General features: G+C 48.9%; 1 protein-coding gene across 1 annotated transcript in view; it reads left to right on the forward strand.

Annotated features, from left to right (window-relative positions):
• ANTXR1 (ANTXR cell adhesion molecule 1) overlaps window positions 1-22205 on the forward strand; it is a gene marked incomplete at its 3' end in the record, with an annotated part of 67429 nt that overhangs the window by 27252 nt on the left and 17972 nt on the right. Inside the window, exons 12-15 of the mRNA XM_042029580.1 lie at window positions 3673-3768; window positions 12387-12428; window positions 19677-19772; window positions 20262-20429. Of these exons, the coding sequence (XP_041885514.1) occupies window positions 3673-3768; window positions 12387-12428; window positions 19677-19772; window positions 20262-20429 (402 nt within the window). The remainder of the gene's footprint in view (window positions 1-3672; window positions 3769-12386; window positions 12429-19676; window positions 19773-20261; window positions 20430-22205) is intronic.

Consider the following 22205-nt stretch of genomic DNA (forward strand, 5'->3'; position numbering starts at 1 on the left):
TGCCCGTCTGCTGTGTAGCAGCATTTTTTGGAAAACCCTCAGGATTATGCCATAGTTCCATTGAAATTCCAATGGACTGATTTATGTTTTTCTATGAATGGATTTATTTTTGTTTCTGTGTTAGAAGCATCGAGGATGCGTAAGATGAAAGAGGGGCCTTCGTACCACAGATTCTGCCTTAGCTTTGTCTTGCCTCATGATTGTATCCACACTTCCCGGGGCAGAATTTTGGGAGCCTGGTCTTGAGCAGCAACCTCAGCAGGGAGCAGCAAAAGAATGAATGCTGAGGAGGAGTCATTTCCTCCGTGGCCCAGCCATGGAGGGGCCATCCCTCTGCCCTGGCTGCTAAAGAAATGTGCACCTCGTTCATACTGAGCCTTGGGGTCGGCTCTTCCCGGGATCCGTGTGTGCCTCCAGGGAGCCGTTCCCTTGTGGGACGTACCCCAGGGTTGGTGGGTCAGTGGTTGGCAGGAAACACCCCAGGGCAGTTTCTGGATCAGACTTTGCCATCCCTTCCCTCCTTTCTCGAGGAGAACCTGCAATCCAAGAGGAGGGCCAGGCTGGTGTCTCCTGGCCAGGGAATTCCCCCAGTCCCAGCCTGGCTTCCCACGTCCCTGACAGCTCCGTAGCGGAGAGGAGGTTGGATGGGGTTGGAGCAGCCTGCTCTGGGGGAAGGTGTCCCTGCCCGTGGCACTGGGTGAGCTTTAAGGTCCCTCCCAACCCAAAGCACTCTGTGATTCTGAGATTCTCTCTCTATGTATCTGTACACCCCCCTATGTATGACAAAATGGCTCTTACATGTCCTGCTCCAGATCTCCTGCTTTTTCTCTATTGTACAACATCTTCCAGGGGTTCTTTTCCACTGTACTCCCACTGCCAGCAATACTTACCACCTTTTCTTGGCCTTGCTGGACTCTGGCAGGGCAAAGGAGTCTTCAAGGTACAGCTGCCTCTCTTTCCCCACAGCTTATTTGTTTCAGAGCCTGTGTGGGAGAGTTTTAGCACTTCAGATGTGGAGCACCTTGAGAGGCCATGGAAAGAGCCCACTGGTTTTTTCTCTTACTGTTTCTTGGTAAGATAAGGGGTTTCAAAAGAACAAGTCCAGGTATTGTCCAGGTCTCCAACAGTTCTCAGGAAGCAAAGTGCCAAAGTTTTACAGTAATTTGGCACAAGCTCTGAGATTACCTTTGCTGTCTGGCTTTTTGTCAGCTGGTCAGGAGCTGTGGAGTTTTAGGTTGTTGATCTCACTGTGGGTCCCAGCCCCACATTTACCTGTGTAAGGTGAATCCCTGTGACAGTAGCACTCATCACAGATAACTGTGTGTATTCAGGGGCTAGCCAGGCTTTTCTCCATTGATCTTTTCTTATGAAACAGCTTCTAGTTGGCTGTAAAAATTCCCTTTTTAAAATGAAAGTTGTTTTCCTGGTCTGAATTGCCAGCCTGTATTCAATAAGTATTAAACACGCTCATTGCATTATTCCATGGTTCAGTGTTTCCATGAGCGTTTGCATTGTTCTTCCAAATTTTGATTTAAAAAAATAGAATGAGAACAGACATTTGAAATGTTTCAGCCCTCTTTCACCAGCTGTATAAGACTGGGAGAGAGATCTCCAAGTGCCAGTGGAACTTTTGCAAACTCTTGAGCAGGCAGATTTTTGTTCCTGTTTATCATTCAGCTTGGCTGAGTGGCAGCTTCTATCTCAGCCCAGTTCTGGCTGTATAAAACTATAGACATTACACAGAGTGACAGCTCAATTCTGAGTGAGACTGGGAAGATCTGGCACCTCCAACCCTGCCCAGTCTTCTGGACTGATTTGCTGCAAAACCCCAGCTGGCCAGACCAGCTGCATTGCAGAGGAACAGATGTGTTGGGGTATCAAAAATTGGTCTTTACAGGTTGTTCTTGGGGGAAAGGAAAGTAAAAACAAATTATATTTTTAAAAACAAACCAAAAAGTCCCCAGGAAACAGTTTAAAAGCCACTTTAATTTGTTTTGCATTTTTGCAAATTGATTTTAGAATACTCTTAATGAGCAAATATGTGTTTTAATGTGGGGCTGAGGGGGCAGATAACGATTAGACATAGAAAGCCTGATTTCTTCTAGTTTTGTGGCAATAAAGAGCTGAGATCACATTTTATAAAGCTTTGAATGCCAGCAGGTTGCATTTTGCAGATGATGGATGTGCCTTTTTGCTGTTTGTCTGGAGCAACAGCCCCAAATGTACAGCTCTGTCTTCTCAACAGAGCTTTTTTTGTGTGTGTTGGGGTCCAAGTTCCATTTCCAGACATGCCTTGGGTGAATTCTTCTCCTGTGTGGATTGCCTTCTCTTGCTTCCAAGTGTCAAAGATCAGGTTGTCTTGATCCAAATTCTCCAGAAATTCTTTCTGCACCAGCAGAGAGTTTGGAAAATGCTCTCAACCTGGTCGTTCTTCCATGACTCTCCCGTTCTGGAATGATGGGAGGTCATCTGGCCCTTGGGTTGCAGTGATTTAAGCAGGCACCCATTTCTTGCACCCCTCGGGTCAGTCTGTCCTGGCCGTGTCCTCAGTCTGGCACCGTGGCCTTGACATTGGGTGGGGGGGTTTAAATGTCTGGCTCTTGCAGCAAGAACCTCTCAAAGAGCCTTAGGTCAGGCCTTGCTGGTCTGGGAATAGCACAGTCCCGGGGAGGAGTGGTACAGGGAGGCTGGCACACCTCAGGGAGACAGGGACGTCTGGTTTGGGTTAAATCTGAGCAGCAAGAAGTGATGCACATTTGGGGCTTGACAGCTGAATTGAGCTGGCTTGTGCAGCAGTTTGCAGTGCTGATCAATACTGGAGAATTGCAAACGCGTTTTAACTGGGAGAAGTGTTCCAGCCAGAGAGGAGGGGATCTTCTGGAGTTAATGATGGGGATACTCCCTGTGTGTCCTTGTGACGGATGTTTAGATCTCTTGGAAAGCTCATGGCAGAGCTGCTCTGAGTCAGCACAGCTGAGAGGAGGAGGAGGACCTGGGTCATGGTGCCCTGGAGATCTCACTGCAAGTTTTCTGTCTGGAGTCAGCTGTAACACCAACGTCGCTGTCAAGTTTGTGCTGCAGGAGGGAAAGAGCTGCAAAGAAGTTGCTTGAACTGCAGTGAAACATTGCCAATATTGTGGCTGCCTCACCCCTGGAAGTGTCCAAGGCCAGGTTGGATGGGCTTGGAACAACCTGGGACAGTGGAAGGTGTCCCTGCCCATGGCAGGGGTGGCATTGGATGGGCTTTAAGGTCCCTTCCAACCCAAACCACTCTATGATTCCATGACACTGGTGTGAGCTCTCCTTAAAATCTTTTTCTAAGTCTTCACTTAAATAGTCTGAGGAATGTTATATTCATTTTAATCTGTGTTTTATGTAACTGTGAGGGTCAGAAAACTGATGGAAAACCTGTGAAGTGAATGAGAGGTCTCGGCCTCTCTGCAGTGAGGTGTGGGGGAGGGCAGGTGCCACATCTGCATGTGTAAGGAGAGGAAAGCTGCATCTTGTCTGAAAATTAAATGGAGTGTGACCTAATTGATCATTATCATTAATGTGGCAATAAATGGAGAAGGGCCTTTGGGACACAGCTGGGGGCAGGGCGCACAGGGGAGGATCTGTGTGAGGACAGTTCTGTGTCACAGGTGTCACATGCTCTCTGTGCTTCTCCTCCAGTCTGACGGGACCATCCTGGCCATCGCCTTGTTGATCCTCTTCCTCCTGCTGGCCTTGGCTCTGCTCTGGTGGTTCTGGCCCCTCTGCTGCACTGTGGTAAGTGACAGCAATCATCAGCACAAAGCAGCATTTCAGTGCTGCCTGAAAGCAAGAAATGAGGGGGAGGGAGGCAGAGTTTTCCACAGGATTGATCCCAGAACGGGGCAGCATTTCTGCCACTGCTGCCTCTGCTTTGGGCTTCTGTTTCATCTGCCCAGCCTGGGATTAGACCCGTGGAACAGCAATGTTGCCAACATCCAAACCTTGTCAGGAGCCTTTAAGTCTTGTGTTTTGGTCACAAAATGGAAATCGTTTGCAGAAATGTGTTCCTTGCCATGCCTGTTCTGGATTTTCTAACCCCAGTGTCAGCATGCCCATGCTGGAGGGCTCCTGTAGAAAGGCAGGGCTCATCAACCCACGCTGGAGTCCTGGTTCTGCCTCAGGTGCAAGGAAAAGACATTTCTAGGTGTGCAAATTTTTGCAAGATGAACTTTGTTTCCTGGATCACGTCTGAAAAGCACTTTGAAACATCCCAGTGACAGTGCTTCACTGAGCATTGTCTTTCCTCCAGGCCCTTTCACAAAAGTTCAAAAGCACAATCACAGAGTTAATGCTTTAAAAGAGCAGAGGGAAATGAGGAGAAAACAGGGGAGAAGGAAGAGGTCAAAGGAGGCAAGAAGGAAATCACAGGACTCGAGAGGAGCTTTCATCTCACGTGACTCTGCTGTTTGTCTGCACAGACCTGTCACACCCCGAGCATCCCTGCTGAGCCCTGGCACTGCCTTTCCCAGTGAGGATCCGGGCAAGGGCTCATCACTGTGGAACACACAATGCAGTGAAGCTCTGCTCTTGTTTTGGATCTTGTTCGTGCTGCAAATATAGAACAAGAATTAGGGACGCACAAATGTCAGCAGAATTGGAGCCTGGGTTTGGTGACTGGCTGCGTGCAACGTTTCAGAAGCTGCTTTTAAGGCTGCCCAAACCGGCTCCAGTTTCTGGGTCACCATCATTATTCCTGATTTTAAATCACAGACCCAGTGTTGTAAATTCGCACCATGTTGTACCAAACCAACAATGCAGAGCTTTGGAGCCACACACTGCAGGAGCCACTTGCTGGAGGATGAGTCTCTGTGCTGAGATGTATTATCCAGAACAAGGATGGAAATCTTGCAGGAAAAATCTTAGTTGTCTATTTCTGTTCCTGGCTGAAAATGGGGATAAAATGCCTCTCTTCACAGTAGTTTGGCACCTCTGTACCAAGATGAAAACCAAAAAGGAAAAAATATTTATTTGGACTTTCAGAACAATAAAAAAAAAAATTGGTTCTAAAATTGGCCAAAGGATTAGCAGCGTGGTAGGTTGCTCAGAGTTATTTGTCTGAACTAGATGACACATTCCCAGAGGAGCTGGGCCAACTTTTTGTTGGCGCATCTGCATGGAAGTCAGTGGAGATGTGCCCTGTGGGGATGTTGGCACTGGCATCTGGGGGAGAATTGAGGGGACAGAGGGAAAATGCTCTCAGTGATGCTGCTGGTTTAAGGTGCTGTTAGAGCAGAAAGATGAAGCTGATGAGAAAAAGGCACAAATAAAAGCAGCAGGGTGTGGAGGGGATATGGAGCTGTCATTGTGAGGGTTCTGTGGCTCTGCTGCAGTGGAATTGTGTGAGGACAGTGTCATGTAACAGCCCTGAGTGTGAAAAACAGTCCAGATAAGCAAGGTGGGTGCAGCAGAGAGAGGGAGTCTCTGGTCCACATAAAACTTTATAAGCTTAATATTTTCCAGATTTAAATTCTCTACTTAAAACATTTGTTGTAGATAAAAGCTTTTCCTCACTCTCCTCCTTTACCTCCCACGTTCCCTCCTAGCAAGGTCTGTGAGTGGGGACTATCTCGCTGATATTTTTCCAATGTAGTCAAACACTTCCCTGTAGTTGTTGGAAAGATTTTATTCCAAGAAGCCTGTATGAAATCCCTTCCACCTCTCCGGGAGGGCATCCGGTGTGTTTGGCAGAGGATCAGCAGCCAGGACACCCCACTGAGCACTGCTCACCCAAAAATTCTGTGAAATTAAAGATAAATCCGTGGAGGAGTGCCCAGCCTGTCAGGGGATGGGGAAAGGGAGCCGAGCAGAGCTTAGTGACTGGCTTGGAAGTGGCACGGGGAGGAATGCAGTGTTGTCAGAAGTGAATTAAGGGCAGAGGAACTGCCTTGCACAACAGACCAGAGCTCCAACCTCGAATAACCAAACCGCAGACCCGGAGACATCGCCGTGGATTCCAGCCCAGGGATGTTTCAGAGATAATTGTGGATGTGTCCAGGGCAAAAAGGAAAAAAACATAGCAAGCTCTTCTCTTACCAAGTATAAATTTGTTTCTGAGTGACAAGCACATTTCTAAACCCTGAAATTCCTCTTGGCATGCTTTTTAATTAAATAGGAGTCATTACCATCCAGCAGTTCTTCAGGAAAGACACCAAGCCAGCTTTGTCCCTGGAGTAAATGGACTGGAGTCAATAGACTCCCTCTGGAGGTTTATCTGGAACCCGGTATCTCCTTGGCGTGCGCCCATGAAGGAATGCTGTTTCCAAATGGATCCAAGTTTATTGGTCTCAGAAGTATTCTGGGATGAAGTCTGGAATTTACTCGGTTTACAGTAGAGGCAGTTGTTGCTCAGTAGATCAGAACAATAATAACTCTTTGCTGTGCCTGAGACCAGCACAGGCAAAATTTCCCTGGATACCTGTGGAGGATATTACAAAAGCATAGGAGGCAGGCACCGACCTCTCCAAAGGTTGTAGGAGGTTTATTTAATAACAGAAAACAAAGAAACAATTCTGCTCTGCTGAACTCCCCAACACTGTGCTTGTAACAAGAATGATGGCAAGTACACAGACACCTCTAACAGGGTGACCTCACCTTTCCTGAGCTGAGCAGATCTGCAGAGCAGCAGATCCCAGCTTCTGGCTTCCCCCAGTTACTGCTTGTCTTCCCGTTCATCCTCTTTCCTGAGCACAGCGCAACCTGGAGCAGGGCAGACATCCACAGCAGGAACTGTGCGGGCAAGAGGCTGTTCAGGTGTCCAAGGGTGAAATTGTTCTGGCTAGGAGGCCAACATGAGCCTCAGGTTTAATGTTGATATAAATCAAATAGGTTTTAATGCAGATGTAAGCCAAAGAGATAATAAACCTCCAGAACTGTCTTGAGGAGGACTTTGCAGGCACCGTGTTAGACTGGCTTGGAAATGGAGCTGCTTAAAGTGTTTGGATGCACAGTGAAGGCATAATTAATGTACTAGCTGGAAGGCTTGGCTGTGCTGGGATGGTCTCCCTCGCTGGGACGGTTCCCCTGTGCCCACGTGCTGCACAGACACTGACCCTGGCAGGATGAGGGAGCTGTGCTTGGGCCACGCTTTGCCCCAGAGCGGGACCTGCACGAAGGTTTGCCCTGGAATATCTGAGGGGATGGCCCCACCCAGCCTGCCCAAGCCTTGGGCTGGAGCTCAGCGAGGGCACTCCAGGGCTGGGAGTGGAATTCTGTCCCTGGGGCAGCTGAGCCTGAGCCTTTTCCCCACGTGCATTTCCCCACGCGCTCGCACATCACACCTCCTCCCAGGTTTATGAAGTAAACACGAGTCTCTGCCTCCCTTCTGCAGCCGTCCAGGGTGGCCTGAGAGGCTGGGCTGGCTTATTTGCCCACGTAGAAAATCTGCCCCACCTCACTCATTTTCATACTACAGTGATTTTAAATACAGGGGTGTGGCTGGCATATAAATGAGGTGTTGGTATTTAAGCATCTAACACCAGTTTTAACTTTAAAGCTGTTTTCTGGAAGTAAGCATGGAAGAACCCAGCAATCTGTTTGGCTCTCAGTCTGTACTGCAGATGACCAGAAGTTTTGGAAACAAAAAGCTGGATGGAGAAAATACAGAAAATATAGATTAAAACCACATGGCTAAACTGGTGGAAGAGAAGGGGAGGAAATGCATCAGCTCTGCAGCAACCCTGAAGAGCCTAAAACTAATGGCATCATAAAATGGCAGGGTCCCTGTTGGCTGGATGGAGATTCCTTACAAAGGTCCATGGATTCTGATTCCCACCCACTCACATGGGGCACACGGGGCACAGCTCTTCTGCAGTTGTGCTGATCTGGGGAGAAGGGAGCACAGGATCATGAATCATCTGGAACATTGTGGAGACAACCCAGGAAAGAGAGAGAAAGCAGGAAGAAGATTGTATTATACTGCAGGTGAAGAAATTGGGACAGGCCTCTGCTTGTGTTAGCTTTGAAGTGTAGACCGGATCTCCAAGGATTTTATGGGTACTGAGAAGACACAGGAGATATGACAGAAATAAAAAGGAAATGTTCCTTTACCCAACTCATACCTCAACTATGAAACTGTCACAGGACTGAGAGGACAAAACTATAAATATGTAAGGGAAAAAAAATAGGAAATTAGTCAGACGGATCACTGTTAATGCTATTTAAAACCCTTGTTTGTTAAGATAGCAAGAATATATATTCTGTGTTTTCCAGAAGAGTGAAGGTAATTAAGGACAAAAATAATCCGCTCAGTTAACTGCATGCTTCCAAACTGTAGTCCTAATTAGAGGCAAAGTCCTTTACTTCTTATTTTGTACTGTTTGCTTCATTTTAAATGATGATCTGTCCCATCCTAAAGTAGATAGGCTCCTCTGACAAGAAACATATTGCCCCTATTTATCATCTAAAACTCCAGGGATACTTACTGTGTGATTGCTGGACACTGAGAGCTGGTAGAGATTTCTGGACTCCTAAGATGGAAAACATCCTAGACACATTCCTGGAATATGCAAAGTTTGGATTCAACATGTGCTTTCTTATGCCTGAGTGACTATAGAAATTTCAGGGCAACAGAAAATTCATCCTTCCCAATGCTTTTAACCTTCCAGGAGGTGGCTAATAGCATTCCTCTGCTTTGCCACTGGGTTATCCATCAGAAACAGCTGCTGCTCCATGGATCTGTGACACAGAGTGGCTCAGCTAACAGAGACCTGCCCTTCACGTGCTTGTTGGGATCTGTGGTGAAAGGCAAAGAATTACTTCACTGTCCTGAATTTTCACAGCTGAGTGTGTGGAAGTGCTGACAACTGCTCTCAAAGTTCCTTCCTGTGCCAAGGAAGGCCAGTGGCCACCTCTCCATCCCAGGGGCCTTTACCCTTGGAAAAAAGCCCTGCCAGGTTTTTGTAGCACGGTGATGGTGTGGAACCCCTCAGGTATTCCTCACCTGGAGAGCAAACCTGGGGCCAAACCATCGTGTTCTTCTCCCAAACACAGGGACAGGAGACCCAGCTACACAGCAATCCCAGGGATGGCTTGGGGTTATCCAAACATTGCAGCACACATGGACAAACAGGGCGGCCTTGCCAAGCCAAACTCGACGGAGCGCTGTGCTGGGCCTGGCCTGCTCCCAGCTGATCCCTTCAGCAGGTCCTGGGTGTCATCTGGCCAGGCCAGAGGTGCAGCTAGGGCAAAAACGAGGTGGCCACGTGGGCTGTGTCCTCACAGGGTCCCTGCGACGGCAGCTTCACTCTTGTCCTTGAGTTGTTTCTGCCTGTGCCAGGCGAGCGGCTGTGGCGCCTTTGGGCCCTTGGCTTTGCCCCCGGCTCTTGCTGTGCCCACTGCTGTGGGATGGCACCAAGGCAGCTTGGTGGATGCTTGGGATGCCTTCAGTGCCCAGAGTAAGGGTCTCAAATGCCCCAAAACAAGGGTCTCAGTGCCCCAGAATAAGGATTTCATGCACTCAGAGCTGTAAATATAAGAATCCAAAAGGGAGAAGGAAAAGATTTGTGCTGTTTGAAGACCCAGGCAGAGAGTCAGAAATTAGATTTTTTGGTAAGACTTGAACTTTGAAAGGTCGTAGAGGCTCAAAGGCACAGGAGACTGAACTCCCCCATCTCTAGACTTGTCCAAATTAACCAGTCCATGCTGCCAATTTATGGGGAGTTCAGTTGCTCTTAGAAGTGCAAAGCACTCAAAAATGGAAGGAATGTCTTTTTTTTCCCCCTCTCGGCCTGTGATAGAAAACACCTGATCTGTTTACAGAAGTCAGTCAGTTTGTGTGTACGTGTGTGCATATGTTATGGGGAGGAATGCAAATGTGTGGAAAACAGCCATCTCCTCACTGCCAAGTGTGCAATCTGCAGAGCTGCCAGTGATACTGGCTGAGAAGTTGTGTTTGGATACTTTGCTGGACCAAATTTGGATGGCTTATCCTGATGTTTTTGTGCCAATGCAAATGAGAGAAACTCCACTGGAACCCATGATGTTCCACCAGAACAGGGGATGCTCCAGGAGGGAACCAGGCCTCTTCCAGCAGGTACATTTTGGATCACGTATCTGAAATTTCTCAGTGTCTGATGGGTTTGTGTTCAGGCATTTGGTTCTAAAGGAGGTCTGTTGACAAATGCCACCCCCTCACACTGACCAAAATTAATCTGAAAAAGTCTCCTGTGTTTTTTGGTGCGTTGCACACTCTGTCAGTATTTAGTGTGTCAGGAGACACAGAAGAGATGGTGCTGTCTCCATCTTACACCTCCGAGTAAACCATGCTGATAGCCAGAATTTCCTTTCCACAGAGTAGTACTGGGATGCAGACAACTTTTCATCCACTTTTCACAGAATCCCAGAATCATTCAGGTTGTAAAAGATCTCTGAGATCACCAAGTCCAGCCTGTGCCCGATCCCCACCTTGTCCCCAGCCCAGAGCACTGAGTGCCACATCCAGGCCTTCCTTGGACACCTCCAGGGATAGGGACTCCAAACCTCCCTGGGCAGCCCCTGGGACGTATCACCCACTTCTCATCTACTTTTCATCATTTTTTGAAAATGACAAAGTTTTCATCGTTTCTATCCGGCCCAAGCTGGGAATCCCAGGATGGGCAGGGAGATGGGTGCTGTTTCATTCACTGCCCAGCTCTGCTGGTCAGCTCAAGCTCCTCAGGGCCATCCCCCCTCCTTCCTCCCTAACGGGGACCATCAGCCACACCTGACCCACACTCCTGCTGTGCCAGAACAGGGGATGAGCAAGTCTCCACCACACTCCTCCTCATGAGTGATTTTGTGTTTCCACGAGAGCTCTGGGCTCCTGTGCATGCCCACATTCAGTGCTGATTGAATGCACAAAGTCTCTTTAGCTGGGGTTCCCTGAAGTGCTGCAGGCCACCAAAACAGAAGCCCTGTGGCCCAGGAGCAGGTAATGGCAGAGCCCAGCACTCATCACTGCCCTGGGCTGGGACACAAACTGCTCCAGCCCTGTCTCCTCCCCAGCCAGAGGCACATGCTCCTCATTAATGGCCACATTGCATGACTCGGGCTTTGCAGAGGAAAATAAAAACAGTGAGCTCATCACAGGGGGAAAAACACGAGTGAGAGGAATTGCTGTAAATATTTATATCTTCAGGGCCTTTAATGTGATTGCAATTTTCCCTTTCTGCATTTAAACAGCCAAGCCGTTGCTGTTTGGGACTGTATTTTTTGTTTGCAGGGTGATTTTGAAGCCCACGCGTGTGTCCCCCGTGCCAGGGCAGCCTCTGCCCCCGATACCCAGCTCTGAGCAGAGCTCAGGACTCTCACTGTCACCTCCACTGGTGCTCAGACAGCCTCTGACTCTTGGCCTGGTGTGCACAGAAAGAGCTGCCTTGTCCAGATGCACTGGAAACTGCTGGAGCAAACCCATCCTGGGGCGCGGCACTGCCATGCCAGGGCTGGGGCTGTGCAGGGGCTCTGCTCTGGCTGTGAGGGACAGGGTCTGACGTGCCTGCTGTCGCTGCCCTCCCCCTGGAAACCTCTCTGTTGCTCTTGGATGCAGGGCTCTGGTAGCAGCCAACTGCCTGCCGAGCCCTGGATGCAAACTTTCTGCATGAAATAATGGCCTCACACCCACATAAACTGAAATGGTTTCTATGGAGAATATCCTGGACCAGGCTGCAACCTCACCCTGCTTGCTTTATTACAAACCTCCGTGAGCCATATATATTATATATATTTATATTTTTTGAAGTTTATGACAGTGAACTATATTAACCTGCTAATATGAAAAGCATTAATGTGAAGAGCATGCGCTGGCACAGCCTTCTGGAATGAAAAAGGAAGAATGGTCTGGGAGACAGGCTGGGGGTTATCACTGCTTTGCAATGTCCCCAGGGCCTTTTGCTTCACAGTGGTTTTGCTTTCCAGCCTTTGTTCAGACTGTGAATTATCTGAGGCAGGATTTGTACACATGTGCAGAGGGCAGGAGGAGGAGATGCTGATTTTAGTGTGGTTGTTCAGGTGAAGCCTCAATGCTCAGAGCCAGCACTGACTGTGGCAACTGCTGGGATTAGGAGAATCAGGGATATCAGACTTTGAATTTTCTGTTGCCTCACACAGGGCAGGGGTGACCTAATGAGCAGTGTGAGTGTGGAGCTGTCATTAGGAGTGTCCCTGTGGCAGGGCTCTGGGACACCTTCTGCTGCCCCTCGGCGACAGTGGCACCCACAGGCACCCCGTGATCACAGCCTGTGGTAACAGAGGGTTCCAGCAGCACATCCTGTTGTTTTCTCCTTTGGAATGTGTTTTTTTTTCTTTTTTTTGGTGACATTTGAGTTGTGCTAAAGAACAAAGTGTGAATTTATGATTCTCTTTCTCTTTAATCCTTCTAGATCATCAAAGAGCCTCCCCCACCTCCTGCAGAAGACAGCGAGGTGAGTGACACTGACCCCTGGTCTCCTCGGTGTTTAGGACAAGGTTTTGTTCAGTCTCCTCGCAAAAGGTGATTAAATCTGTGAATTCAGTGCCTCCACTGAGCAGGTGGGGAAGGAGGACAGCTCAGACAATGCCTCACTTGGTCAGAACAGCACTGCAGAGTTAGGCTGTGGTTCACACAAGGGACAACCCTTGAGCCTGTGTTTAACTCTGAAGTTAGTGGAACCTAAACATGTGCTTAGCTGCCTCCCTGGAATGGCATGGTAATGATTTTGGTGGTGTGGGATATATAACTACCCCTGGCAGGAGTTCCCGGTGCTGAGCCCTCAGAGCACAGTTGCTGTGAGAAAAGGGAGCTCACGGTCCTTGCACTGTCTGAGGTACATTGCGAGCAGATGTAAAACCCCAGCAAAATCCTCTTGACATCAGCAGAGCTACACAAGCCAGGGAAGTTTTAGTGGAGAATAATCAACAAATGGTAAATCAACATTAAAACTTCCATCTTAACTCTGCTTACAAGCTTTAGATGAATCTTGTCACAAATGGTTAAAGCTCTGCCACCATTATTTAACAGGCTGTGCCCAGAAACATGCCCAGTTTTCCATCTGCCTCTTTCTCTGTGCTCCTGCTTTCAGCACACAATGAGTCTCTGCTTTGCTCCCAGTGTTTTCCACATGGGATTTCACTGCAGGCCCTGGGCTCTGTGCAGGGCACTCTGATGGCAATGGGAGTTTTTCCATTGACTTCACTGGGGTTTGGATCAGTTCCTCTTAAAAATGCAAGTAAAATTAGATTTAGGTCTGTGCTCAGAGTGATTTGCTTGGGTAGTTTGCCTTGCTTTCTGCTTCTGGAGACAAATTCATTGCCTGCTTCAGCGTGCAAGTGGAAAAGCTTGTGAAATGGTGCTGTCTGCTCTCCATGAAGCCTGGCACAGGGAGTGTGGGCTGAGCCAAGGCTCAGGAAAGCTCAGGCCTCTGCAAGGAGCAGGGATCTGGCCTCGCTTCTCCCTGCACTGTGCAGAGCAGCAGGACCCAAGGCCAGCCCTGGAATCTCCACCTTGGGGCACTTGTCCCCTTCAAAACAGGCCTGAAGCAAAGTCCAAATGAGACCCTTCCCAGACCCAAGGGGGGTTTGCATTTGGATCCAGTGCTCCCTGTGCCTCCCTCTGCAGGTACCTGGCCCGTTTCCCTAAGCAGATATTTGTTTGGGCTGTGTGAAAATCCACCAGCTTTGTCAGCTTCTGTCCTCTGAATGAAAAGGAAAATATTAACCTCAAATTGCACGTGCTTTGTTCTGCATCACACATGCCTCCAAGCCAAGGGATTCAATTGCTGAAATTAATTAAAATACATCATTCTGGAATGCTGGCTCCCTGGCCAAGAGCTGCAGGGGGAAATTACATCCCCTAAGAGGGAAGACGTGCGTCACCTATAAGGAAGTCTTTTGTCAACCCAGTAAGTGCTGCAAAAGCAGAGCAGTTACTGCAAAACCACAGCTGCAGCTTGAAATTCAACTTGTCCAGGCTTTGGTTGTACCCTGAGAGGGCTCTGCACAGTGATTGAAAATTGGCATTCATTAGGACCTGTGCTTTACCTGCTGTCTCATCAGTCCAGGAGGGGATCTGAACATTCTTTTGGGTGTTATTCTCCTCTTTGGGGACCTTGGGATGGCAGGGTTTGGTTACAATAATCATGGATTGGTTTGGGTTGGAAGGGACCTTACAGACCCTCCCATTCCACCCCTGCCATGGGCAGGGACACCTCCCACTATCCCAGGGTGCTCCAAGCCCCGTCCAGCCTGGCCTGGGACACTTCCAGGGATCCAGGGGCATCCATCTCTTCAGTGTGCCAGCTGCTCTAATGGTATCATTTCACCTGTGCTTCCCACCAGAGCACGTCCCCTAAACTCAGTTATCCCAGAGCCAACGCGCACATTTAGCAGCCAAAGGACTTTTAAAAAGGAAAATATAGTCTATACTATTTTAGTAGCTGTACAGCATCAGGGCAGTGCTCAGAAATCAGTAAGGCTTGAAGCTGTGACTTGCACTGGTTTTTCCCAGACAGAAGAGCTTCCCACTAGGGAAAAAATAGCAGAAGCTCTGACAAGATGCATTTTGTTGGTGCATTTACTCCTAGAGAGGGCTGGTCCACAGAGTGGGGCTGGCAGTAGTGTGATGTGTTCTCAGAAGGTTGAAGCCTCCAGATTTTCTTCTTTGCTCTAAACAAGTAGAAGATGGAGTTGATTTTCTACAATCCAGGTATTCGGGTGCTGGAGATATCCCCCTCCCCTGCAGGAAACCAGCAGCTGCTCCTCTCCAGCAGGAGGGATTGCTGGTCCCTTCAGCAGCAGGGTTACAGTTGGATTTTTTTCTTCTCACGAAAGTCTTGGCCAAAATAAAAAAAAACGTCAAGGAATTCTTGCATCAGCAGGTTTGGGAGCTGAGGCCCACAGGAGGAAGGAGAATGCATTACACTGGAACAACGAGGGGGAAGCAGCCTTTGCTGTCGGACCCGCCAAAGGTTTTATTGAACTCTGTTTCAGAGGCCCTTTGAGACATGTTGGAGACACTTCACTGTTGGTGAAGGAAATCATTATTGGCCAGAAACTCCCAATTAATTCATTCAGAAATTGCAAATGTTGTCAGCTCCTGCTGTGCTGCTCGGGGAGCTCGGGATGCTGAGGGTGAAGCCCAGGGAAGGACAGATGGTTTCACTTAGGAAGGATTGAGTTAATGCCAAGCGGAAGAGGTGGGTGCCTGGAGGAGCCAGGAGCACCTTTCTGGCCTGTGATTAGTCACTGAAGGTGGATTGAAACCACATTCTTCTACCTCCAGTGAACAGGAAGGCTTCTTCTAGTCCTGCTGGAGGAAGACACAGCTGCTTTTACTCCTGTGCCCCAGCACCTTTGGGCTGGGTTTATTGGAACAGCTCTGCCCAGCTCAGAGCAGAAACTCACCCAAGGCTGAAGCTGGTTCTACTATAGCAACCCATCCTCAAAATACACCAAAAAACCCCAACTGCAGGGCTCTGCATCTTCCAACAATTTGCTATTCACTCCCTGGCCCAGGTCAGAATTCTGCTGCTGTCAGTCCTGGACAGACTGGCTGCAGTCAGAGGGTGCTAAACTGGAGCCCCTCCAAGCATCCCAAGAGACACACACTGCCCTCACTGGGTTTTAGGCCCTGCCCTGTAAGCAGAGCCTAAAACCCACAGCTGAATCTATGCAGGCGCCACTTGTTCCCACAGCAGGGATCCAGGGACACAAAGCTCCCTGGAGTCTGGCAAAGCCAGGCAGGAGATCACCCACATGCCCAGAGCTTGCCCTTTCCTCATCACTCAGTCCCTTCCTTTCCCTGCTGCTCTGTCACCCAACATCTACGCACATCCCTACTGTGGCACCGGAGCCAAGCCACCAACCAGCCTGTAATGGGATAATTCTTAGGTCTCTTGTCCTCTTACCCACACACAGCACAGCAAACACACACAGGGAGGTGCTGGACAGAAAGGGCCATTCAGCAGCACTGGCACCAGACCCTGAAGGTCGTTGTCACTGTCCTGGGAGGCAGCGTGGACAGGAGGGACTTAACTCCCTGCTCGGCAGCTGCTGTTCAGCCAAGGGATGAAAGCCCTGTTCAGCTGGATCCACGCTGACTGTTGGGATCTGATCTCTCCCACAACATCCCTGAGGCCAGAGAATGACTAAAGGAGATTCAGCTGCTTGGAGAGCTGCTTGAACTCTCACTTATTATCATGGAATCACAGAATGGTTTGGGTTGGGAGGGTCCTTAGAGATCATTTTGTTCCACTCCCCTGCCATGGGCAGGGGACACCTTCCACTAGACCAGGTTGTTCAATTATTGCTATCATTATTCCTTTCCAAATTGTTTTCCTTGCTCCTTCTGGAAAGCCTTGCTGGGGAGACAGCAAAACAAGCTCCAGAGAAAGGATCTGATAGGAATTTTTTGTAGACACCAAGGCAGGAAATTTATTCTGCTATTCCTGAAATGAAGCCAGGTCCCAGTGGTGTTCCAGTGCTCCTCCTTCCCTTTTACAGTGAGTTGTGGAAATATGGGAGGAGGAGAAAAGAACCTTTCGAGAGAGCATCTAAAAGAAAAAAGATGGGGCTGTTACTGGCAATAGATGAGGTGCAGGTATTACACCATGAGGGTGCGGAGTTTCATAGCCAATTTCATGTGGAATATCCAGGCAGGCCCAGTGCAGTGCAGAGGCTGTGGGAGCTGGGTTTAATCCCATCCTGGTGTGGATTCCCATGACCTTATAGGATCTCCACCTTCCTGCAGCTCGGTGTCTGAGCTCTGGAGTGGGAACAGCTCAGCATCCTTCTTTCACCAAACCCGGACCTCCCTCTCATCTGTGCACACGCAGTGCTTTGTTCTTGGAGGACTTCAGGCAGGATCTGGACCACAGATAAATGGGGAGTTTCTGTGATGATCAAGGCTGGTTTGATAAACCTTTGTGCCTCAAGGATGAGCTTGTATGAAGCTGAAGTTGTTCAAGCTGGAGAAGAGAAGATACTGGGGAGCCTTTAGAGATACCAAGGTAGCAAGCAAAACCTTCCACAGTAGGAGGAAATGTTCCCTGAGAACAGAGCAAGGTGTCCTCAAAGTGTAACAAAGCAGCTGAGAGGTGGCCATGGGATTTGGGAATGACTCCAGTGTTGGGAGAAGGGGTAGAAAGGAGTCTTGAGGACAGCTGGATTTGCCTCTGTGCTCTCTCAACTGTAGAATTCGATGACAACATCTCTCACAGAGAAATGATTGTCGTGTCGTGGCTTAGCCCTTGGTGCAGGCAGAGCTCTCTATAAATGCTGAATTCTGACAAAATTCAGGCATTGCAGAGACAACTGGGAAAATAATTATAAGGGTGGGGAGAGGGGTAAGTTGTCCAAACTTTTTTTTTTAATATCTGGCCAAATTTAGTTCGAATTCTTACCCTGAGTGGTTCAGATGTCCCTTGTGGAGCCTGAATTATCCTTGTGTTACCCACAGATGAGGTTCTCTCAGGTCAGGGTCAAAGTATCCAGAGCCTGGCCTGGCCTCTGAGATAAACACAGATCTTTGTTTTCTGCAATCCAGCACTTATGAATCTGGATCCCTGACTGTGAAATGCAGTTCTGTCCTGCTTCTTCTTATTTGTTAAAAGAAACTCTAGCTCCATCTAAAGCAGATTTTGGGGGTGGAAAGTTGCCAAGTGCTGTACAGTCAGTTTCCAGCATCCTTAAATGCACTTGAATTTTCCGGGGCTGTTTTTGAGGCTGCAGCTGGGTCAGAGCTGAAGCTCCTCAGGTACAAACGCTGGTGCAGCCACGTGTAGAAGAATACAGGTGAAGCAGGCAGGACGTGAGAATTCAGCCCTGGCTCACGGGGCAGTGAGCTGGGGATGTGGGGATGGTGGGGACTGGGTGCCTCTTCCTTCCCATTTCCCTGCTGCCTCCCTGCCCTGACCCCCCGTTTCCAGTTCCTGCAGTTCCTCACGTGTGTGGTGAGCACATTGGCCAGGAGTGTAGGACATCCCTGGTGGGGGCTTTCTGCTTGTATTGCAAAACCTCCCCTGCCCTTCCAAACATGTAAACAGACTCATTCTGCAAAAAACTTGTGACTCCTTTGTTTTTCAAGGTCCGTGTTGCCTTTCTGTGCGTGTGCTGTTGTCCTGGCTCCCAACTTGCAGTGAGGGGACTCGCAGGGCTTTTAAGGGCTTGTGGGGAAGATTTCCTAAACCTTGGTATTTCCTGTTGTGAGAAGTCCAGTCTGTGCTAAACTGAAGAGAGAGAAAGAGAATTGCTGAAGGAAAATATTTAGATGGCTTCGCTTCCAATTTGTTTTTCGGGGTTTTTTTTTCTTTCTTTTTAACAAAAAAAAAGTCCTCATGGAAAACTTCATGCAGAGATATTGAGTTCTTGGGTTGCAGCAAAGAGCCTCAGCAGCTCTGCCTGGGGCCAGAGAGAGAGGGCAGCTCTGAAGAGAAGAACCTGGTAGTTGTGACCAATTGTTACCCTTCCCTTAGATCAGGACACGTTTTGCAGCCCAATTTCTGTGTGTTTTGATAAACTGAAATGCTTTTGGTTGCCATGAAAACCGTAGTTTTTCTTGGATTTCCCCTTCCCCCCCCCCACCCCCCCCAGTTTTTCAGTTTTCCTGATGGGGAGTTTCAATTTCAAAGTATTTTTGGCTTTCCCAGTTTTGGAAAGCTCCTAAGTTTTGGAGTTTAGCCAAATCTCTGTGAAAAATTAAAGAAAGAAGAAGAAAAAGGAGAGAGGGACCACTTTTCTTTTCTCTCCACGTTTTTCACAGGAAATACTTCACGTTTTTGATGAACTCTGCTTTTCTGCTTTGTCAGTTCACAGCCTGAACTGTAGAAATTAAAGGGAAAAGCACTATAAGAGCTCCACATACACTCTGACCCTACAAAGTGCAACAGAGAATTTAAAATACCTTGACTCTCACTAGAGCTTTAGCAGACTCATTTTAAATACACTTAAGGAAATGTTCTTGATCTGTTAATTTGCCCGTATCTGAATGTCACCATGAGGTGTTGAGCACGTTTGGCTCTGTGGTTGGGGATGTGCCTGCAATGAGCAAGGGCAGGACACAGAATTGAAATCTCATTTTTCACACAGGGCCTGACTTTCTCTGGCAGGAGAAAGGACTCCCTGAAGCCACATGGACTTCCATGGGCAGCTGCCCCAGCCGAGGCACAGGTTCATTACAGGAGCTAATTCCATTCCTGTGATTTTTCCATGAGACTTTTCCATCCTATTCCTCTTGGCCAGCTCCTGTCAATAAACCTGGGCATTCCCAGTGGGGTTGTTTCCGAAGGTACCCCGAGTTTGCCATCACTCAGGAGAAAATTTACTCATTTTTTTACTCTTTCCCTCCATCCTGTGAGGCCTGAACTCCAATATGGGGATTTACCTGGGCTCTGGAGGGTCCCTGCAGCACAGAGAACCACGAGCAGCAGCTGCCTCTCCCAGTCCCAGGTGAAGGGAAGGGGTGGCAGAGGTGAAAAATACCAAAGTCTCATTCTTGCTGGAGCTGGATGGTACCTTTCAAGTGGTTGTGTTTATATCATGAAACATTGTCCTTTCATGAGAGTACATCCTCTGGAAAGCAACAGGGAGAGACCGGAACCTTGCCTGCCCTGCAGGCTCAGGGGACAATGCTGCCTGGGACTTTTAATTCTTCTCCATCCCTGTCATTTTCCCTGACAGTGCCACCCCTTGTTTTGCAGGAGGAAGATGATGATGGTCTGCCAAAGAAGAAGTGGCCAACAGTCGATGCCTCTTACTATGGTGGGCGAGGAGTGGGTGGCATCAAACGGATGGAGGTGAGGAGATCCCAGCTCAGGGGTCAGATCTGGGCTGGGGACTGGGCTGTGACGTCCCCCTGCAATCTACCCAGGAAGGAACCCAGGAGACAGGCACAAACTTCTTTAGGCTTTTTTGGTACATCTGAGTCCAGATCATTTTTGTATGGGAATATTTGAGAGCCAAACACAGATTTCTGAAGTTTGGGAGTATCTTTTTCCTCTAATCCAGCAACGTCCAGGCCCATGCCTGGGATACAGGGGCAGCGCTGCCACACAAATTACAATGACATGGTTTAGTTTTTCTGAAAACCTTCCCCATTCTCACGTTTCTCATAAACCACCACAAAGGACAAGTTCAAAATTTGGGCTGCAGTCTAGAAACAAACCTCACAGCCTGTGCATTGCTCTTCAGCTTGCATCTGGGCACTGGGAAAACACAGGCAGGGCTCTGTTCTTGCAGCAGGGGTGTGACTGCAGCAGGTGACAGGGCCTGATCCCTCTTTCCAGGTGCGCTGGGGAGAAAAGGGCTCCACGGAGGAAGGTGCTAAGTTAGAGAAGGCCAAGAACGCCAGGGTCAAGATGCCAGAGCAGGAATACGAGTTCCCTGAGCCCAGGAACCTCGGGAGCAACATGCGCCAGCCCTCGTCCCCTCGGAAGTGGTACTCCCCCATCAAGGTGAGTCCAGCCCTGCCTGGTGCTGCCTGGGATGTGTGCAGGAGATCTTTTTGTCATGATGTGTGTTCACATCCAAGGCTCAGCTCTGCCCACAAACCCCTGATCCCAAGTGCTGCTGGCGTGGCTGTGCCTGAGGGAGCCCCCTGAACGTGTGCCTGGGGAGGTGCTGTGGGAAGGAGCCACGTGGGGCAATGGGAGTTTCCCACCTGGTTGGTCAGGTTTGGGAGTTGTGTTGCTTTCTTAGACCAGAACAGGATCCTGATCTCTTCTTGAATGGCAGCTTCTGGGAAGTGCTCACAGGGTGCAAAGGTCTACACTGCACATTCCCTGAGATGTCGGGAATAAACAGGATCTTCTCCAAAAATTATTAAGGGATTGAAGCATCTCTTGTGTGAGGAAAGCCTGTGGGAGCTGGACCTGTTCAGTCTGGAGAAGACTGGAGGGACTCTCATTAATGCATACAAATGTCTCAAAGGGGTGTCAGGATGGTGCCAGACTCTTTCCATTGGTGCCCAGTGACAGGACAAGGACATAACCTAAACCACAAGATTTTCAACTCAACAGGAGGAAGAACTTCTTTCCATGGAGGGTGGCAGAGCCCTGGAACAGCTGCCCAGGGAGGAGTCTCCCTGTCTGGAGACATTCCAAACCCACCTGGATGTGTCCCTGTGTCACCTGCTCCAGGTGCCCCTGCCTGGCAGGGGGTTGGACTGGATGCTCTCCAGAGGTCCCTTCCAACCCAACAATTCTATGATTCTTTCCTTAGAAAGAGGGGAGAAAGGAGGAAGAAAATTCCTGCTGGATGTGTCCAGGAGAGGTTGAATCTTGTGGATAAGAGGAGCAGAGTACACAGATCATGGACTGCATTAGCCAGGCATGGTATGAGGGCGTTTCAGTGTCAGAGAGCTGATCTCTTGCCTCCAGGACAAATTCAGCTGTTCTCAGGAAAGGAGGGCAGTTTAACAACTGTGTGACTTCTCTAATGAACAGGAAAAAGATAATTCCACATTCCTGTTTCTCAGGTTTAACTCTTTTGGGAAATGCTGACACTTCTCTTCAGTCCAGGGTATTTGTAGTTATCAGGCCCAGAAAAGACTGAGAACACCCAATTCATATCCAAGTACAAACCTTGCACCTCTGGAGCTTGGGTCTGAAGAGCAGAGGTGCTGGTTTAGGGTCTTCAAATCCCTCCATGGGCAATTAACCTGCAACGAGGGGGTGTGTAGCACACGCAGTAAATAAACCTTTCAGTGTACAGAGCTTGCCTTAAACTTGATGCTGGGGAATGAGAAAGTGCCTCTCTGATGGAAAACAGAGGCTTCACTGTCCTGTTTCCTTCCTGGCCAGCAGCAGCCAGTGGGGTCAGACAAAAGCTGTGAGCCAGGCTGGAGATGTCCCACCCTGCAGAGCAGTCGGGGCTCCCTGCACTGCCTCTGGTTACTGATCTGCTCCAGGTGGTGCCCACAGGAGCCAGGGCAGTGTCTGGGCTCTCCTCAGTCCCTGATCTTGCAGCCCTTTGGGAAGCAGATAAACATGCCTGTAACAACCTGCTTTAAAAAATCATGGTGAAGGAGAAGGGCAAGGAATTAAACTTCAGGAACAGCGAACCAAGGGTGCCTGAATCTGATACAGAGCCAGGAAATTCACATCGTCGGACCAGTCATCTTGCTGGCCACAGGCCTTCCTCAGCTGCACAAGTACCAGCCCTGCTCAGAATGTTCTGCCTTTTATGAAGGAGTTCTTCTTCCCTCTGTTTTTCAGTCTTCCCAGAGTCAT

This window comes from Corvus kubaryi, unplaced genomic scaffold (assembly GCF_017639235.1).
Source record: "Corvus kubaryi isolate FWS band 111438036 unplaced genomic scaffold, C.kubaryi_AGA036_p1.0 37326, whole genome shotgun sequence".
NCBI classification, from domain to species: domain Eukaryota; kingdom Metazoa; phylum Chordata; class Aves; order Passeriformes; family Corvidae; genus Corvus; species Corvus kubaryi.